The following is a 16,983-nucleotide window of genomic DNA, read 5'->3' as shown; positions in this document are numbered from 1 at the left end:
GGCAGGCAATGCCCAGTGGCAGCTTTGGCAGGCAGAGTTCAGGAGACCCTCCTCTGAGAGAAAACACAGGTGGCCATGCTCAAGTGGGAAAACATGTGTCACAGAGTCCCTGGCAGGACACAAGGAGCAAGGCCAGACTCACTTTTCCCATGGCTAACAGAAAACAGAGCTAATGAGCAAATGCAAGAAGGGGGAGAGCTGCAAGCAGAGTCCCTAGGAGGGTGCAGGGCCATCCTGCTTTTCAGACTATGAACCCTTGGATCAGCAGGAGCCACAGTGGCATGCAGAGCCAGAAAATGATGGAGGTGTAGTGGGGTAAGACTATGCTAGGGGTTGCTAACGAGAAAGTGCCAGTTTAGTGGCCATGTAGAGATAATGTTTTCTGTTAACTGTGAATGAGACCAAGACATCTCAGTAAGTAGGGACAAAGGTGGTAAAGACCAACCCATGGGTAAGAGAATAGGATTATTCTGCCCCTACCAGCATCCTGAGGGCATCATTAACAAACAGAGAGATTCTAGCACAGACCAGACCTCCAGGTTGGCACATGGGAGCTTGGAGTTACACTCAAAGTCAATGCTTCTGAGACAGAGAGCAGTTTATCCAGGCCCAGCCTGGGTTTCTCAACCATGAGAAACTGTCTCAAAAGGAGAGAGGAAAGTCTCACCCAAGGGGAAAGGGTCTTAGAATGAGTGTCAGTGAAAGACTGAATGCCTCCCATCCTCACCTGCAGTAGTTCTGAGCTTGAGAACTCTCCCTGGGACCATGAGGACATTTACGCTGACCAATGGGGGTAGGGAGATGCTTCCCAGTTCTCCGAAGTTTAGGCTAGAGAGTGTGGACCTCCATGTGATATCTGGGGTAGGATGCAAACCTGGAGAGTTTCTAAATCCCAGGTTTTGGCACCAATGGTGTATTTATAAAAAGACAAAGAGGGGGGCAATATGTTCTTTGGAGGTGTGGTGAGGTATGGGGGAAATGGGTGCCTCAGTGGGCCCATACCAAGGCATCTCTTCCCCCTGAGGGACCAGCCACACAGTGGTATAGTATAGAATAGAGTTTATTCAGGGAATGGGGAGGGCAGTTAAAAGGGTAGTTGAGGCAAAGAAAGGCAGAGAGAGACAGTAGAGAAATAGAAGAGTACAGGAGTAGAGGCTGGCCAAGGTCATGTGGAGAGAGATGGGAGAAGAGAACAGGAAGAGCAGAGTAAAGGGAAGCAGGGAAAGAACAAGAGAGGAGAGACAGAGACAGAGACAGAGACAGAGACAGAGACAGAGAGACAGAGAGACAGAGACAGAGACAGAGAGAGAGCAAAAAGAGGGGACAAACAGCTCCTTTAAGAGTGGGTCAGACCTACCTGGCTGTTGTCAGGTAACTGTGGGGTGGAGCATAGACCTAATTCTAACACCTGCCCCCATTTGGCTTTGATTGGTAAATAAGGTTATCAGGGGCCATTGGCTGGGCAGGGAGACAGAGGTGGGACTTTAGGATTCACAGGCAAGTGGACCAAGGAGAAAACAGAATTACCAAGCCAAGAAAGGAATAAAATCTAGGCTTAAGAGCTGTAGAAGAAATATCATACAATAATGTAAGATCCAGAGAAGAGACACCCAACCCCCACCCCTGCATTGCGTCTAGGGTAGAAAAGTTAGTATACAGATTTTAGTAAGTACAAGTAAATATAAGGCTGTGTGTGGTGTGTGTGTGTGTGTGTGTGTGTGTGTGTGTGTGTGTGTGTCTTTCATTTGAGAATCCAGAACATTGGGGCAAGTAGCAAGGTACACACACTAATGCTGCTGAGAAGATTAGAGCAGATTAATCTTCTACTACTACTAATATTGCTATAGAACAGTTATCAACTTCATATGGAAAAACAAAAATCCCTGTAGAGCCAAAATAATCCTGAACAATTAAATAGAATAAATCACCATCTCTGACCTCAAGATGTACTACAGAGCACTAATGATTAAAAACCACATGAGATTGGTACAAAAACAGACATGTTGATCAATGGAATTGCACCAAAGACCCAGAAATAACCAACACACCTATGAACACTTGATTTATTTAGAAAGAAGACAAAATGATATATTGGAAAAGAGAATGCATCTTCAACAAATGGTGCTGCACTAACTGGATATCTACACATACAAGGATGAAAATATATCCATATTTATTACTCTGCACAAAAATCAAGTCCAAGTGAATCAAGGATCTCAACATAAAATGATAACCTGGACCCCTGGGGCTCTCAGAGATAGAACCACTAAACAAAGAATATACACAGGCTGCTCTTAGGACTCCCCTCACATATGTAGCAGCTATGCAGCTTGGTCTTCATGTGGGTCCCGAACCATTGAAGCAGGGCTATCCCAAAAGCTGTTGCCTGTAGGTGGAATATATTCTTCTAGCTGCACTGCTTTGTCCAGTCTCAGGGGGAAAAGCTATACCTAGATTCACAGAGCCTTGATGTACCAGGGTGGGCAGACACCCAGGGAGACCCCTACCCACATAGGGGAATAGGGGAGGAAGGAGCAAGAACAGATTGCAGGAGGGAGTGACTGGGAGGAAATCAGTGAATGAGATGTAAAGTGAATAAGTAAAAACAAAATTAATGAAAAAAAGAATTGAACACATATATTTCTAATAAGCATCATCTTTGTGTTGTCCTGATAAATAACTTCATCCCTCCAATTTATTCATTGTTTCTTTAAAATGCTCAATCCTTACTTGGTTATCCCGAGTCACAGATTTCTCCATCAAGGCTCAAATACACAAGTTCATATCCCAAAAGCTCTAAATTCTGCTCATCTGTCTTTAAACTTAGGCATGATGTTGCATTCCGCATCATTATAACAAATGAGACCTTAGGAATCCCAGTGAAGGAGGTTGAAGTTGCTATGTTCTACACATGACCTTACCCTTAAGTCAGTGGAAAACGTATAGTACAGTCACATTACTCTCTCATTTGGCCAAAAACAAGGAAATTTTTCTTCTCCTATCTAAAATGTAGTAATGGTAATTTTCTTGATTTTTAAAGATTTTTTTAAATTTGTGTTTATGTGTGCACAGGCATGTTCCACATGTGTGTTGGTGTACTAGTTAAACAGAGGAAGGTATAATCCTATAGACATAGAGCTACATGCAGTTGAGAGGCTGCTCAACCTGGATGCTAACAGCTATGTGCAGGTCCTCTGAAAGAGCAGCAAGTGCTCTTTTTGTTTGTTTGTTTGGTTGGTTTTTTGGGGGTGTTTTTGTTTTTTTCATTTTTTGAAACAGGGTTTCTCTGTATAGCCCAGGCTGTCCTGGAACTCACTTTGTAGACCAAGCTGGCCTAGAACTCAGAAATCTGCCTGCCCCTGCCTCCCGAGTGCTGGGATTAAAGGTGTATGCCACCATGCTCAGCACAGCAAGTGCTCTTAACCACTGAATAATACTACCACTACCCACAAACTTTCTTTTGAGAATTTACATTACATTAGTATAAGTAGAGAAAATTTTAATGTATTTTCATGCTAAAAAGGAAATACTACCAAGGGATTGGCCCATACATTATATATCTACAGATCACATTATACAGACTAATCAACTTGCATTTGTGTACTTAGGACTATATAAATTAAAGAAAAAGTGGTCATGAACTTGAAAGAGAAAGCAATGCACTGAATGTAATGAAGAGGAGAGAGATAAGGGCAAATATGTAATTATATTTTAACTTAATTAAATGAAATAATTTGAAATTATTAACAAAAAGAAACCCTAAAGGAGGCATACTATGACAAGAAAACAAAACATTAAGTCAACCCAAAAAATGGAAATAAATTCAACTTTCTGAACTTGAGTTTATTTTTGACAATAGTTTGCTATCCTTGAACAGCAACATGTTTCTGAGTCTCCAATACATAATAAATGACATTACATTAAATGATTTATAAGGCCCATTCAAGAATAAATGGCCTGGGATCATTAAAAAATTGCATAAAATTAGAAATTGGTAGTTTGTTGGTTGAACAATTGCCCCAGCATCTGTGAAGACCTAGTTTCTCCATAGTGCCATAAACTTCTTTTCTTGTGTAAAAAGGGAAAAACATGACCAAACCTTGAACTCCTCATGGAAACATAGCATCTTCTTATCCAAACACAGCTCTTTCCATGTGAATACTGCTCACAGACCAGTCATACCACTGCAGCTCATGATATGGCTCCTCTGTTAAGAAAGTATTCTCTTACCCAAGGTTTTCCTCAGAGCAACTTTGACATCCTTATTTCTCAAGCTATAGATCAGAGGGTTCAACATGGGCACCACAATTGTATAGAACAAAGAAGACATTTTTCCTTGGTCAAGGGGCAAAATGGAAGGAGGTTTGAGGTACATGAAAGCCCCAGAACCAAAGAAAAGACAAACCACAATCAAGTGGGAGCTGCAGGTGCTGAAGGCCTTGGACATGCCCTCTGTGGAATGCATTCGAAGAATAATAGAGAGGATTAGGGCATAAGAAATGAAGATAGTGACAATGGGCACACCAATACCAATAGCCACAACAATAAAGATTACGAGCTCATTTATGAAGGTGCTATTGCAGGAGAGCTCAAGAAGGGGAAGAATGTCACACATGAAGTGATTGATGAGGTTGTCAGCACAGAAGTTCAGATTCATAAGGTTCCCTGTATGGGCCATGGCCCCAGAAAAGCCCATCACATAGACTCCCAGCAAAAGCAGTAAATATACCTGGGGAGACATGGTTACCATGTACATCAGGGGGTTACAGATGGCAACATAACGGTCATATGCCATGGCTGACAGAATGAAAGCCTCAGAGACAACAAAGAAACAGAAGAAAAACAACTGTGTCATGCACCCTGAGTGTGAGATGATGTTCTTCCGTGAGATAAAATTCATAAGCATTTTGGGGATGACAGTGGAGGAATAACAGAAATCTATTACAGAAAGATTGAAGATAAAGAAGTACATAGGGGTGTGCAGGTGAGAGTTCAGCCCAATCAGGGAGATCAAGCCCAGGTTCCCCACCACAGTCACCATGTAGAAACCTAGAAACAGGAAGAAGAGGGGCATGCGGAGTTCTGGTTGGTCTGTCAGGCCTGCAAGGATGAACTCTGTCACAGAGGAATTCTTGGCAGTCATTCTTCTCAGAAACCCGGCCTGTGTGACAGAGAAGAAAACCAGTGAATAAAAAGAAGCATCATCACCATCCTCAGAAATCTATGTTCTCCCTCTGAAAATGGAATCCAAAGGAGGTTTGCACTACGTACATTGTAGGTAGTAATGAACTACCAGCTGACAAAAACTTCCAGAGCACATTAAGGGCTACACTTATCATCCAGAATGAGAGGTTGAGCATCTCAGACTCTGAAGATGGATCCTTTACCATGCCTGGCTTTGTGCCAGTTACTTAAATTGGGAATTCTTCTCTAGGTCAGCACTATAGACTAACAAGTTGATGTTGTGTTTCCTACAATCTACTAACTCAACTAAATATAGATTTGTTCTAAACTAACACTAAGGAGTTACTGTGAGAGCCTATAGGAATATGTGACCATATAGTAATCTCACTTTGCAAAGGAGACACAGAGTTCTCAAAGACATAGAGTCTCAGTGTTCACTCCTGCCTGACGTCTGGAGGGAAGCTCCAGCAGACCCACACAGAGTCTGTATTCCTAACCCTTGTTTCATGGCTGTTCTGGGTCAGAGGGGCACATACCTTCCTTTACTTGTAGCAGGGTTGTTCTGCTTACTATCCCTCATCTGAAGTGTTCTAGGAAAAATAAATACCTCATGAATAGGAAAGAATAGCTTGGAGTGCAGAACTGTCTCTTCTGCAAGGCCAAAGTGCAGACTCAGGCTTATCTTGTAATCCTTTCTCTACTGACAATATTCACAATTGCTGTTTATGCAGTGGCCCCTGCAGGTTCCAGGAAGGAAGCAGCCCCTGCCTTTGAATAACAGAATAAGAGTGTCATTCTGATTTACAGATCTCAGGGGCCTGGTTATGAAGACAGAGTCTCTCTCAGGACTATTTCCTCAGAGTTTCACTCCCTAAGGAAGCAGGAATGTTTGGTTTATCTGTAAAATTCCTTGTTTAGCCTTTAGGAAAAAAATTCTTACAATTAACAGTTATAATTATGATGGAGGAGATGATCCTGGTTCCTACAACATATCCAAATCCCTAGTGTCAGAAGATTCAATATTACTAAAAATACAGTAAAATGATAAAACATGGTCCAGGGCCCAAAATATATTCAGTAATGCAAATCTGTATAGCCTGGAATTAGAAGTAGGAACTTTAAAATAGCCACTTGAAATACATTTTAATTTATATAGAAAGAAAAAGATTGAGCTAACAAATAGTACATTCCAACAAGGAACAACAAAACAAGAAACAACAAAATGCCAACTGAAAATTTTGAAACAGAAATGTTATATATTTGGTCTAGTGCTGCCTATATTATATTAATTTGGTCCCCAAGATTACAGAAGAATCCACAAGTCTGCATGTAAGATGCTGAGGGACCCTGCCTCCAGTTAGGTTTCATTGGTAAATAAAGTTGCTGGTGGCCAATGGCTGGCCAAGGAGACAGAGGCAGGACTTTAGGACTCCAGGCAGGGGACTGAGAAAGCAGCAGGAAGGGAGATAGCTGCCATGCCTGTGAAGGTACAGAGGACAGAAAGACAGCTGACATGAAAGAGCCAGGGAAAAACAATCCCAAGAGGGCCCCGTGACTGGGCCTAGGGCAACAAAGATGGATATAGATAAGCAATAAGCAATAACTCAGAAATATTGGAGGAAGGGAGTGTGTTAGCCACATGGAAGTTTGGAAGTGAGCCAGTCATTGAACTGTTAAAGTTATGTGCGTGTACGTGCGCACATGTATGTGTGCGTGTGTGTGTGTGTGTGTGTGTGTGTGTGTGTGTGCATGTGCATGTGCGTGTGCGTGTGTGTGTGCGTGTGTTTCATTCAAAAACCCAGAACACTGGGGCAGGTATCACGAGGGATGCTGCCACCTCCAGGGTGGAAATGAGTAGGATTAATTGGGTACTACTACATTGAAACTTTTATAGAGGGTTAGGAATTTTGTGAGCTGAGTTAATATCGGATTAGGTAATGTCACACATAGTATCAGTGAAATCAAAGACAGAATTAATAGAAATCAGCTGTACTAAATTCAGATGAAAAGAAAAAAAAAAAAACATTTTCCCAGAGGCCATGGAATCACAAGCCTCTGGGATAATCTCAAACAAGTCCAATATATTTGTAATCACAGTTCCAAAATGTGACCTAAAAAATAGATAGAAAATTTTCTTTTAAGTACTAAATTAAAAGGCTTCTATCCAGTAATATTGATGAACCAGAAAGCAAAGTAAGTTTAGGAAACCACAACAAGAAAACAGTGAATACAAAACATATCATAGTTATGTATAACATTGTCAAACACCTGAAAACTGGATTAAAAAGAAAAGCACTTTGAAATAGGCATAGACAAGAGGCTCAGAGATTCTTAGGGACCTGAAGTGAAATCAACTCACCAGTTATAAAGGAAATGGAAATGAGGAGACAATTAAATGACATCTTTAAAACTCTGAAGAAAAACAATTGTCAATCTAGTATTACGTATCTGATAAAAATACCTCCAGCAATGAAGCAAAGAAATTGTCAAGCAAATGAAAAGTGAAAGGATTTATTACTAAGCACTTCAAGATGTGAAAAGCAAATCATTCCAGATGAAAGTACCAGTCTACAGGAGGAACTTCATATCTGTGCAAATATCAAATACATGGGCATACATAAAATACTTTCTTTTAGTTTTCCTTCAAAAGTAAATTTGGTTGTTTAAGTCATTAAAACAATAACATGATTCAGCCAAAAATATAGAGATGTGCAACTAAAACTACAAGAGGAGTTAGATTAAAAGAACCTTGCATAAATCAACAGGATCAAAAATTTCCAGATGTAAATGCAAACATTTACAGTTCGGCACAAGTAACAACCCCAACAACCTAGTGTGAAGAGAGGAAACACCAGAGTGGAAACTGAGTCCTAAACCTTGGACCTTCCCATCCTCTTAAGCAAGCATGACAGAGTGACAATTGGTCCATAAATCCTTTCCAACCTCAGTTCTCTGTGGCATTCAAACCCTTCCCAAACCACTGTCCTGTTCTTGCTCAGCTCTGCCAAATCAGAGTGTTTCTCTTCTGTACTACACTCTCCTCAGCTTCCAAGTGACAACCCACATGTACTAGAGGGTTTAAATCAAGATATGCACAAGCTATTACATATATATCAAGGGAACAGCTAACTTGAATACAAGATGAAAACCCAACAAGTCTTACAATTCAAAGATAATATCAGAAATACATTTTCAACAGTATATTTTCAAAGGCTTATCCCAGCTCCATGAAGCTAGCATAAAGTGTGAATTCTCACCAATGCCAATTGATACACACAACTGGTGCCTGATGTCTATTCAATCTATCAAGAACATTTACGTGGATGGATGAGTATATCCCTGTCAGTAAAATTTAAAAGACTAATAATAATAAGTCTTATCAAAAATCGTGAAGAAATTTTATATTGCTTATCTAGTCTTAGTAGAAATGTGGTGTGCTCTCTTGTAAAGCTTGCAGTATCTGTCAAGACAAAATATACACCTACTCTATGACCCAGCAATTATCCCCTCAAGGAAATACTCCCCCAAAATAATACCCTGTTTAGAATTAGTTTCCAACACCTAGATATCACTGCCAAAGACCATCCTCAGCTTGGAGAAGGGTTCCTGAGAGAAGGGAGGGGTGTCTGGGAGAAGCAAAACAAATGACTCAAATTTAAATCATGGGTCCAAGCTGATGGCCTATTTTCTCCTTGAGTCAGCTTTCTTGTCTTCTCTCTCTCACTCTCTCACTCTCTCGCTCTCCTTCTCCTCCTCCTCCTCCTTCTCCTCCTCCTCCTCCTCTTTCTCCTCCTCCTCCTCCTTTTCATTCTCCTTCTTCTCAGGACAGTTTTACAGACTGCTCTCTGTGTTCTGCTCTGCTTGAGACAGCTTTCTTTTGCTATATTCTAAAAACTCACTGGATAGCTCATCTCTTGCAGATCAAAAGCCCAGCTTTTTATTTGCATATCAATTTAGACATTACCCCAGGTTCCCTTTCAATTATCCCCTAAATCAATTTCCTATGACCCCAGCCCCTTGATTCTTAGAATCAAGAAACAGCAAGCACAAGCACACACAATAAGATAGCTTTGTGGGACCCAGCCCTAAGATTCCTATTCCTACCACTCCTGTGCCTAGACCAGGCTGACCTTGAACTCAGGAATCTACCTGCCTTTGTAAGCATAAACAATAAACTTAGCTGGGTGGCATCTTGCCTTGCAATCACATATCCCCAAACCTCTTTATCCTCTTCCTTAGTATCTTTCTGACAAGCTGACTCATACTGCGGTTGCCTCTGTTCCTTAAGATTGATGAAACTCCTTGTACAATTCCTACTGCATCCTTATATTTTGCATAGTGGACATATTATATATATTCAAACTCTTGTTTTCAGCATTCATGTACACTCTCATATAAGCAAGTCTTTTGCCCACAGCAACCATCAAGACTCATGGAGGCCCGTGTCCGGCTGGATCTGTACCAGGGGCAGTAACCATATCATGTCATCCCATGGCCAAGCAGGACTTGACATCTCACAGGTGCTGAAACTGGAAATTAACAAAGTAAGGCTTAACAGAAGGGATGAATAAGCCATGGTGTTTCATTAAAATGAAATTCAACTCAGCAATAAAAAGAAGACTACTGAAATATATGGTGTGCTGGTTTGAATGAAAATGACACCCATAGGCTCATAGGGAGGTGTGGCCTTGTTAGAGTAGATTGTTGGAGGAAGTATGTCATGGGAAGGGGAGTAGAAGGGGAAACTTTGAGGTTTCAGGTGTTCAAACCAGGCCCCGTGTCACTCTCTCCTCCTGCTGCCTGAAGATCCAGAAGTAGAACTCTCAGGTTCTCCAGCTCCATGTCTGCCTGCATGCTACCATGCTTCCCTCCACAATGATAATGAACCAAACCTCTGAACCTATAGGACAGCACCAATTAAATATTTTCCTTTATAAGAGTCAATGTGCACATCGAGTCTCTTCATAGCAATAGAAACCCTAACTAAGTCAAGCTGAATGAGTTCAGAAAAGCAACAAGGGATCCATCTCTGGGAGATAACTAAGAATCCACTGAGGAGAATCTCAAATGTGCTCAAAGGTACTTCATTAATGACAAAGGCACATCTGAGACTCTGAAAAAGAAAGTGATACTCACTAACTCATTCAACAAGTTGAGAAATTCTACCATGCACTGTTCTAGAGGTTATAGAGAAAACATTAACAAAAGCATAATATGTATCAATTACTAAGAAAGAGAAAACAAATAATAAACAAGTTATGTGATATATCACAGCAGATAGTAAGCATGAGGAAAGAGAAAGGACAGGAATTCTGCACTATATATTTAAACAAGATGACAAATCATGAAACATTTACCGGGATTGGATGGGTTATGAAGCATATAATGATCCTGTTGGTCAGGTCTTTAAAAATGATGATTACACTGTTTCAGTCAGTATCCATCACTTTAGTGGGTCAGTGGGTGAACAATGATGAACTTGTCACAGCACTCATTGCCTCCTGACTCAGACAATAGGGCCACTAAAAAGAACTGTCTCTACTGAAGGGAATTTTAGATATCACAAATTACAGCAACAAAAGAACTTTCTAGACCTTCTTTAGAATCAGAAGTCATGCAGTGAAGAGTTGTAATCTCTGTGTATCTCTAGTCTAAACATATCATCCATTTCTCTGAGTTTCCCTAATTTTCAAATCAGCTTTCGGGCAGAGATCCAGTGTATTTCCTATAAGGCACAAATTGAGCTGGTATCTAGCGAGCTACATTGTGAATACTTTCTCAGAGCTATTTATGATGCCTTTAGCCAAAGAAGAAAGAAATTTCTCTTGAAGAAATATAACTCTCAGACAAGTGATTAAGCTACCTTTTTAATCTAGGTTTCTACTGCTTTCATTACTTAAGAAGGGCATGTCTCATTGGCAGAGCATTTCCCTAGCAAGACCAAGTTCCTGAACTGGATCCCAAACACAGTAAGATTAAAAAAAAAAACTAAATTAAGTTAAAAAATTGTAAATGAATACTCATATAGGTGATGGTGCTTCTAATCCCACCTGTGAAAGCCACTCCACATGGTCTTACTGGCAGGTATGTATCCATGGCCCATTCTGGCATGCCTCCAATTCCATGTGTCAGAACCACTCCATGTGATCACCATGGCCTGGCCTACCTGCCCTACCTCCAGTCCCACTTAGTGCAGACATTCAGTGTGTACTTTATTGTCCCAGTAACTGTTTTTTCTCCCACCCCTGGCACAGTCCATAAATTAGACATTATACTTATCTTCTTTAAAAAGCACATTGTTTTTATTGGATACTTTCTTTATTTACATTTCTCCTTATCCCCCTTCCTGGTTTCCCCTCTGAAAAATTCCTCCCCCATCCTCTCCTGCATCCCCCTGCTCACCAACCCAACCATTCCCACTTCCTGGTGCTGGCATTCCCCTACACTGGATAATAGAGCCTTCAGAGTACCAAGGGCTCTCCTCCCATTGATGTCTGACTAGGCCATCCTCTGCAACATACACAGCTGGAGTCATGAGTCCCACCATGTGTACTCTTTGGTTGGTAGTTTAGTCCCTAAGAATGCTGGGGGGAGGGGGGTCCTGGTTAGTTCATATTATTGTTCCTTCTATGGAGCTGCAAACTCTTTCAACTCCTTGGTTTCTCTATCTAGCTCCTTCATTGGGGACCCTGTGTTATGTCTCATGGATGGCCATGAGAATCCACCTCTGTATTTGTCAGGCACTAGCAGATCCTCTCAGGAGACAGCTATATCAGGCTCCTGTCAGCAAGCACTTCTTGGCATCCATAATACTGTATGGGTTTGGTGATTGTCAGTGGGATGGATCCCCAGGTGGGGCAGTCTCTGGATGGTCATACCTTCAGTCTCAGCTCCACACTTTGTATCTGTAATGCATTCCATGGGTGTTTTGTCCCCTTTGGTATACCTTTGGTGGTTTGTGAATTGAATCTTGGGTATTCCGACCTTCTGGGCGAATATCCACTTATCTGTGAGTGCATATCATATGTGTTCTTTTGTGATTGGGTTAACTCACTCAAGATGATATCCTCCAGATACATCCATTTGCCTAAAAATTTCATAAATTAATTGTTTTTAGTAGCTGCATAGTACTCCATTATGTAACTGTATCACATTTTCTGTATCCATTCCTCTGTTGTGGGACATCTGGGATCTTTCCAGCTTTTGGCTATTATAAATAAGGCTGCTATTAACATAGTGGAGAATGTGTCCTTATTACATGTTGGAGCATCTTCTGGATATATCCCAGGAGTGGTGATACTGGGTCCTCAGTAGCACAATTTCCAGTTTTCTGAGGAACCACCAAACTGATTTTCAGAGTGGTTGTACCAGCTTGCAATTTCACCAGCAGAGGAGGAGTGTTCCTCTTCCTCAACATCCTCGTCAGCATCTGCTGTCACGTGAGTTTTTAATCTTAGCCATTCTGACTGATGTGAGGTGGAATCTCAGGGTTCTTTTGATTTGCATTTCCCTGATGATTGAAGATGTTGAACATTTCTGTTGGTACATCTTGACCATTTGAGTTTCCTCAGTTGAGAATTCTTTGTTTAGCTCTGCACCCCATATTTTAATAGGGTTATTTGGTTCTCTAGAGTCCAACTTTTTGAGTTCTTTGTACATTATTGGATATTAGTCCTCTATTGAATGTAGGATTGGTAAAGATCATTTCCCAACCTGTTGGTTGCCATTTTGCCTTATTGACAGTGTCCTTTGCCTTATAGAAGCTTTGCAATTGATGAGATCCCATTTGTGGATTCTTGATTTTACAGCACAAGACATTGGTGTTCTGTTCAGGAATTTATCCTCAGTGCCCATATCTTTAAGGCTCTTCCCTACTTTCTCCTCTGTAAGTTTCAGTGTCTGCTTTTATGTGGAGGCCCTTGCTCCACTTGGACTTGAGCTTTGTACAAGGAGATACGAATGGATCAGTTCACATTCTTTTACATGCTAACTTCCAGTTGAGCCAGCACCATTTGTTGAAAATGCTGTCCTTTTTCCACAGGATGATTTTAGCTCCTTTGTCAAAGATCAAGTGACCATAGGTGTGTGAGTTCATATCTGGGCCTTCAGTCCTATTCCATTGATCTACCTCTCTGTCACTATACCAGTACCATGCAGTTTTTATCACAATTGCTCTGTAGTACAGATTGAGGTCAGGGATGGTGATACCACCAATAGTTCTTTTATTGATGAGAATAGTTTTTGCTATCCTAGGTTTTTTTGTTATTCCAGATGAATTTGCAAATTGGCCTAACACTGTGAAGAACTGAGTTGGAATTTTGATGGGGATTTCACTGAATCAGTAGCTTGCTTTCAGCAAGATAGCCATTTTTAATATATTAACCCTACCAATCAATGAGCATGGGACATCTTTCCATCTTTTGAGATCTTCTTTGATTTCTTTCTTCAGAGACTTGAAGTTCTTATCATACAGATCTTTCACTTGCTTAGTGAGAGTCACACCATTTGTGACTATTGTGAAGGGTGTTGATTCCCTAAATTCTTTCTCAGCCTGTTTATCCTTTGTATAGAGAAAGGCCACTGATTTGTTGGAGTTAATTTTATATCCAACTACTTTGCTGAAGTTGTTTATCAGGTTTAGGAGTTCTCTGGTGGAATTTTTGGGATCACATATGTATACTATCATATCATCTGCAAATAGTGATATTTTGACTTCTTCCTTTCCAATTTGTATTCTCTTGATCTCCTTTTGTTGTTGAATTGCTCTGGCTAGGCCTTCAAGTACTATATTGAATAGGTAGGGAGAGAGTGGGCAGCCTTTTCTAATCCCTGATTTTAGTGGGATTGCTTAAAGTTTCTTTCCATTTAGTTTGTTGTTGGCTACTGGTTTGCTGTATATTGCTTTTACTTTGTTTAGGTTTGGGCGAATTCCTGATCTTTCAAGAATTTTATCACAAAGGGGTGTTGAATTTTGTCAAATGCTTTCTCAGCATCTAATGAGATGATCATGTGGGTTTTTTTTTTGAGTGTTTATATACTGGAATACATTGATGGATTTCCTTATATTTAACCATCCCTGCATCCCTCAGATGAAGCCTACTTGATGATCCTTTTAATGTGTTCTTGGATTTGGTTTGCCAGAATTTTATTGAGCATTTTTGCATCCATATTCATAAGGAAAATTGGTCTAAAGTTCTCTTTCTTTGTTGAGTCTTAGTGTGGTTTAGGTCATAGAAAGAATTGTGTAGAGTACCTTCTGTTTCTATTTTGTGGAATAATTTGAGGAGTATTGCTATTAGGTCAACTTTGAAGGTCTGATAGAACTCTGCTCTCAACCCATCTGGTCCTGGGTTTTTTTGGTTGAGAGACTACTAATGACTGTTTCTATTTCTTTAGGGGATATGGGACTGTTTAGATCGTTAATCCAATTCTGATTTAACTTTGGTACCTGGTATCTGTCTAGAAAATTGTCCATTTCATCCAGGTTTTCCAGTTTTGTTGAGTATAGGCATTTTTAGTAGGACCTGATGATTTTTTTGATTTCCTCAGTTTCTGTTGTTATGTCTCTCTTTTCATTTCTGATTTTGTTAATTAGGATACTGTCCCTGTGCCCTCTAGTTCATCTGGCTAAGGGTTTATCTATTTGGTTGATTTTCTCAAAGAATCAGCTCCTGGTTTGGTTGATTCTTTGCATAGTTCTTTTTGTTTCCACTTGGTTGATTTCAACCCTGAGTTTGATTATTTTTTGCCCTATTCTCCTCTTGGGTGAATTTGCTTCTTTTGGTTCTAGAGCTTTCAGGTTTGATGTCAAGCTGCTAGTGTATGCTCTCTCTCCAGTTCCTTTTTGGAGGCACTCAGAGCTATGAGTTTTCCTCTTAGGACTGCTTTTATTCTGTCTCATAAGTTTGGGTATGTTGTGACTTTATTTTCAGTAAACTCTATAAATCATTATATTTTTTCTTTATTTCTTCCTTGGCCAAGTTATCACTGAGTAGAGTGTTGTTCAGCTTCCACATGTATATGGGCATTCTATTATTTATGTTGTTATTGAAGATCAGCCTTAGTCTGTGGTGATCTGATAGGATGCATGGGATTATTTCAGTCTTCCTAGATCTGGTGAGACCTGTTTTGTGACCGATTATATGGTCAGTTTTGGAGAAGGAGCTATGAAGTGCTGAGGTGAAGGTATATCCTTTTGTTTTAGGATAAAATGTTCTATAGATATCTGTTAAATTCATTTGTTTAAAAACTTCTGTTAGTTTCACTGTGTCTCTGTTTAGTTTCTGTTTCCATCATCTTTCTATTGATCATGAGAGTGGGGTGTTGAAGTCTCCCACTATTATTGTGTGCAGTGCAATGTGTACTTTGCGCTTTATTAAAGTTTCTTTTATAAGTGTGGATTCCCTTGTATTTGGAGCATAGATGCTCAGAATTGAGAATTCATCCTGGTAGATTTTAACTTGGATGAGTATGAAGTGTCCTTCCTTATATTTTTTGATCACTTTAGGTTGAAATTTGATTTTATTCATTATTAGAATGGTTGCTCCAGCTTGTTTCTTGGGACCATTTGTTTTCCAGCCTTTTACTCTGAGGTATTGTCTGTCTTTGTCCCTGAGGTGGGTTTCCTGTATGCAGCAAAATGTTGGGTCCTGATTATGTAGCCACAGTGTTAGTCTACGTCTTTTTATTTTAGAATTGAGTCCATTGATATTAAGAGGTATTAAGGAAAAGTAATTGTTGCTTCCTGTTATTTTTGTTGTTAGAGTTGGAATTCTGTTCTTGTGGCTATCTTGTTTTAGGTTTTTTGAAAGATTACTTTCTTGTTTTTTCTAGGGTACATGGTTCCTCCTTATGTTGGAGTTTGCCATTGATTATCCTTTGAACGGTTGGATATGTGAAAAGATATTGTGTAAATTTGGTTTTGTCATGGAGTACCTTGGTTTATCCATATATGGTAATTGACAGTTTCATTGGGTATAGTAGCCTGCTCTGGCATTTGTGTTCTCTTAGGGTATATATAACATCTGTCCAGGATCTTCTGGCTTTCCTAGTCTCTGATAAGAAGTCTGGTGTTATTCTAATATGTCTGCCTTTATGTGTTACTTGACATTTTTCCCTTACTGCTTTTAATAGTCTATCTTTGTTAAGTGCATTTGCTGTTTTGATTATAATGTGTTGGTAGGAACTTTTTTTCTGGTTCAGTCTTTTGGAGTTCTGTAGCCTTCTTGTTCATGGGCATCTCTTTCTTTAGGTTAGTGAAGTTTTCTCCTATAATTTTGTTTAAAATGTTTACTGGCCCTTTGATAGTCTTCATTCTCATCTATACCTATTATCCTTAGGTTTGGTCTTCTCATTGTGTCCTGGATTTCTTGGATGTTTTGAGTTAGGATCTTTTTGCATTTTTCATTTTCTTTGATCATTGTGTCCATGTTTTCTATGGAATCTTCTGCTCCTGAGATTCTCTCTTCCATCTCTTGTATTCTGTTGGTGATGCTTGCATCTATGACTCCTGATCTCTTTCCTAGTTTTTCTATCTTCAGGGTTGTCTCCCTTTGTGATTTCTTTATTGTTTCTATTTCCATTTTTAGATCCTGGATGATTTTGTTCTATTCCTTAACCTGCTTGGTTGTGTTTTCTTGTAATTCTTTAAGGAATTTTTATGTTTCCTCTTTAAGGTTTTCTACCTGTTTACCTGTGTTCCCCTGTATTTCTTTAAGGGAGTTATTACTGTCCTTCTTAAAATCCTCTACCAGCATCATGAGATATGATATTAAATCTGAATCTTGCTTTTCCGGTGTG

At 39.9% G+C, this 16,983-nt stretch overlaps 1 protein-coding gene across 2 annotated transcripts; it reads right to left on the bottom strand.

Moving 5' to 3' along the window:
* Positions 1 to 4,210: 4,210 nt before the first annotated feature.
* LOC110301912 (olfactory receptor 8B12-like) lies at positions 4,211 to 12,354 on the bottom strand. Of its 2 annotated transcripts, XM_085828245.1 has the most exons (2): positions 12,337 to 12,354; positions 4,211 to 5,131 (listed from the first exon to the last, which is right to left on the bottom strand). In XM_085828245.1, the coding sequence occupies exons 1-2, from the start codon at positions 12,349 to 12,351 to the stop codon at positions 4,211 to 4,213; spliced, it is 936 nt and encodes a 311-aa protein (XP_085684371.1). In that variant the 5' UTR covers positions 12,352 to 12,354. The 2 variants fall into 2 exon arrangements, with proteins under 2 accessions (XP_085684371.1, XP_021028288.1); XM_021172629.1 differs by lacking the exon at positions 12,337 to 12,354 and having other exon boundaries at positions 4,211 to 5,146.
* Between the last annotated feature and the right edge of the window lie 4,629 nt (positions 12,355 to 16,983).

The sequence above is a fragment of the Mus caroli genome, unplaced genomic scaffold, assembly GCF_978045245.1.
Source record: "Mus caroli unplaced genomic scaffold, Mus_caroli_1 scaffold_11, whole genome shotgun sequence".
NCBI lineage: Eukaryota > Metazoa > Chordata > Mammalia > Rodentia > Muridae > Mus > Mus caroli.
The sequence above is the reverse complement of the archived record's forward strand: the minus strand, read 5'-3'. Positions and strand labels throughout refer to the sequence as shown.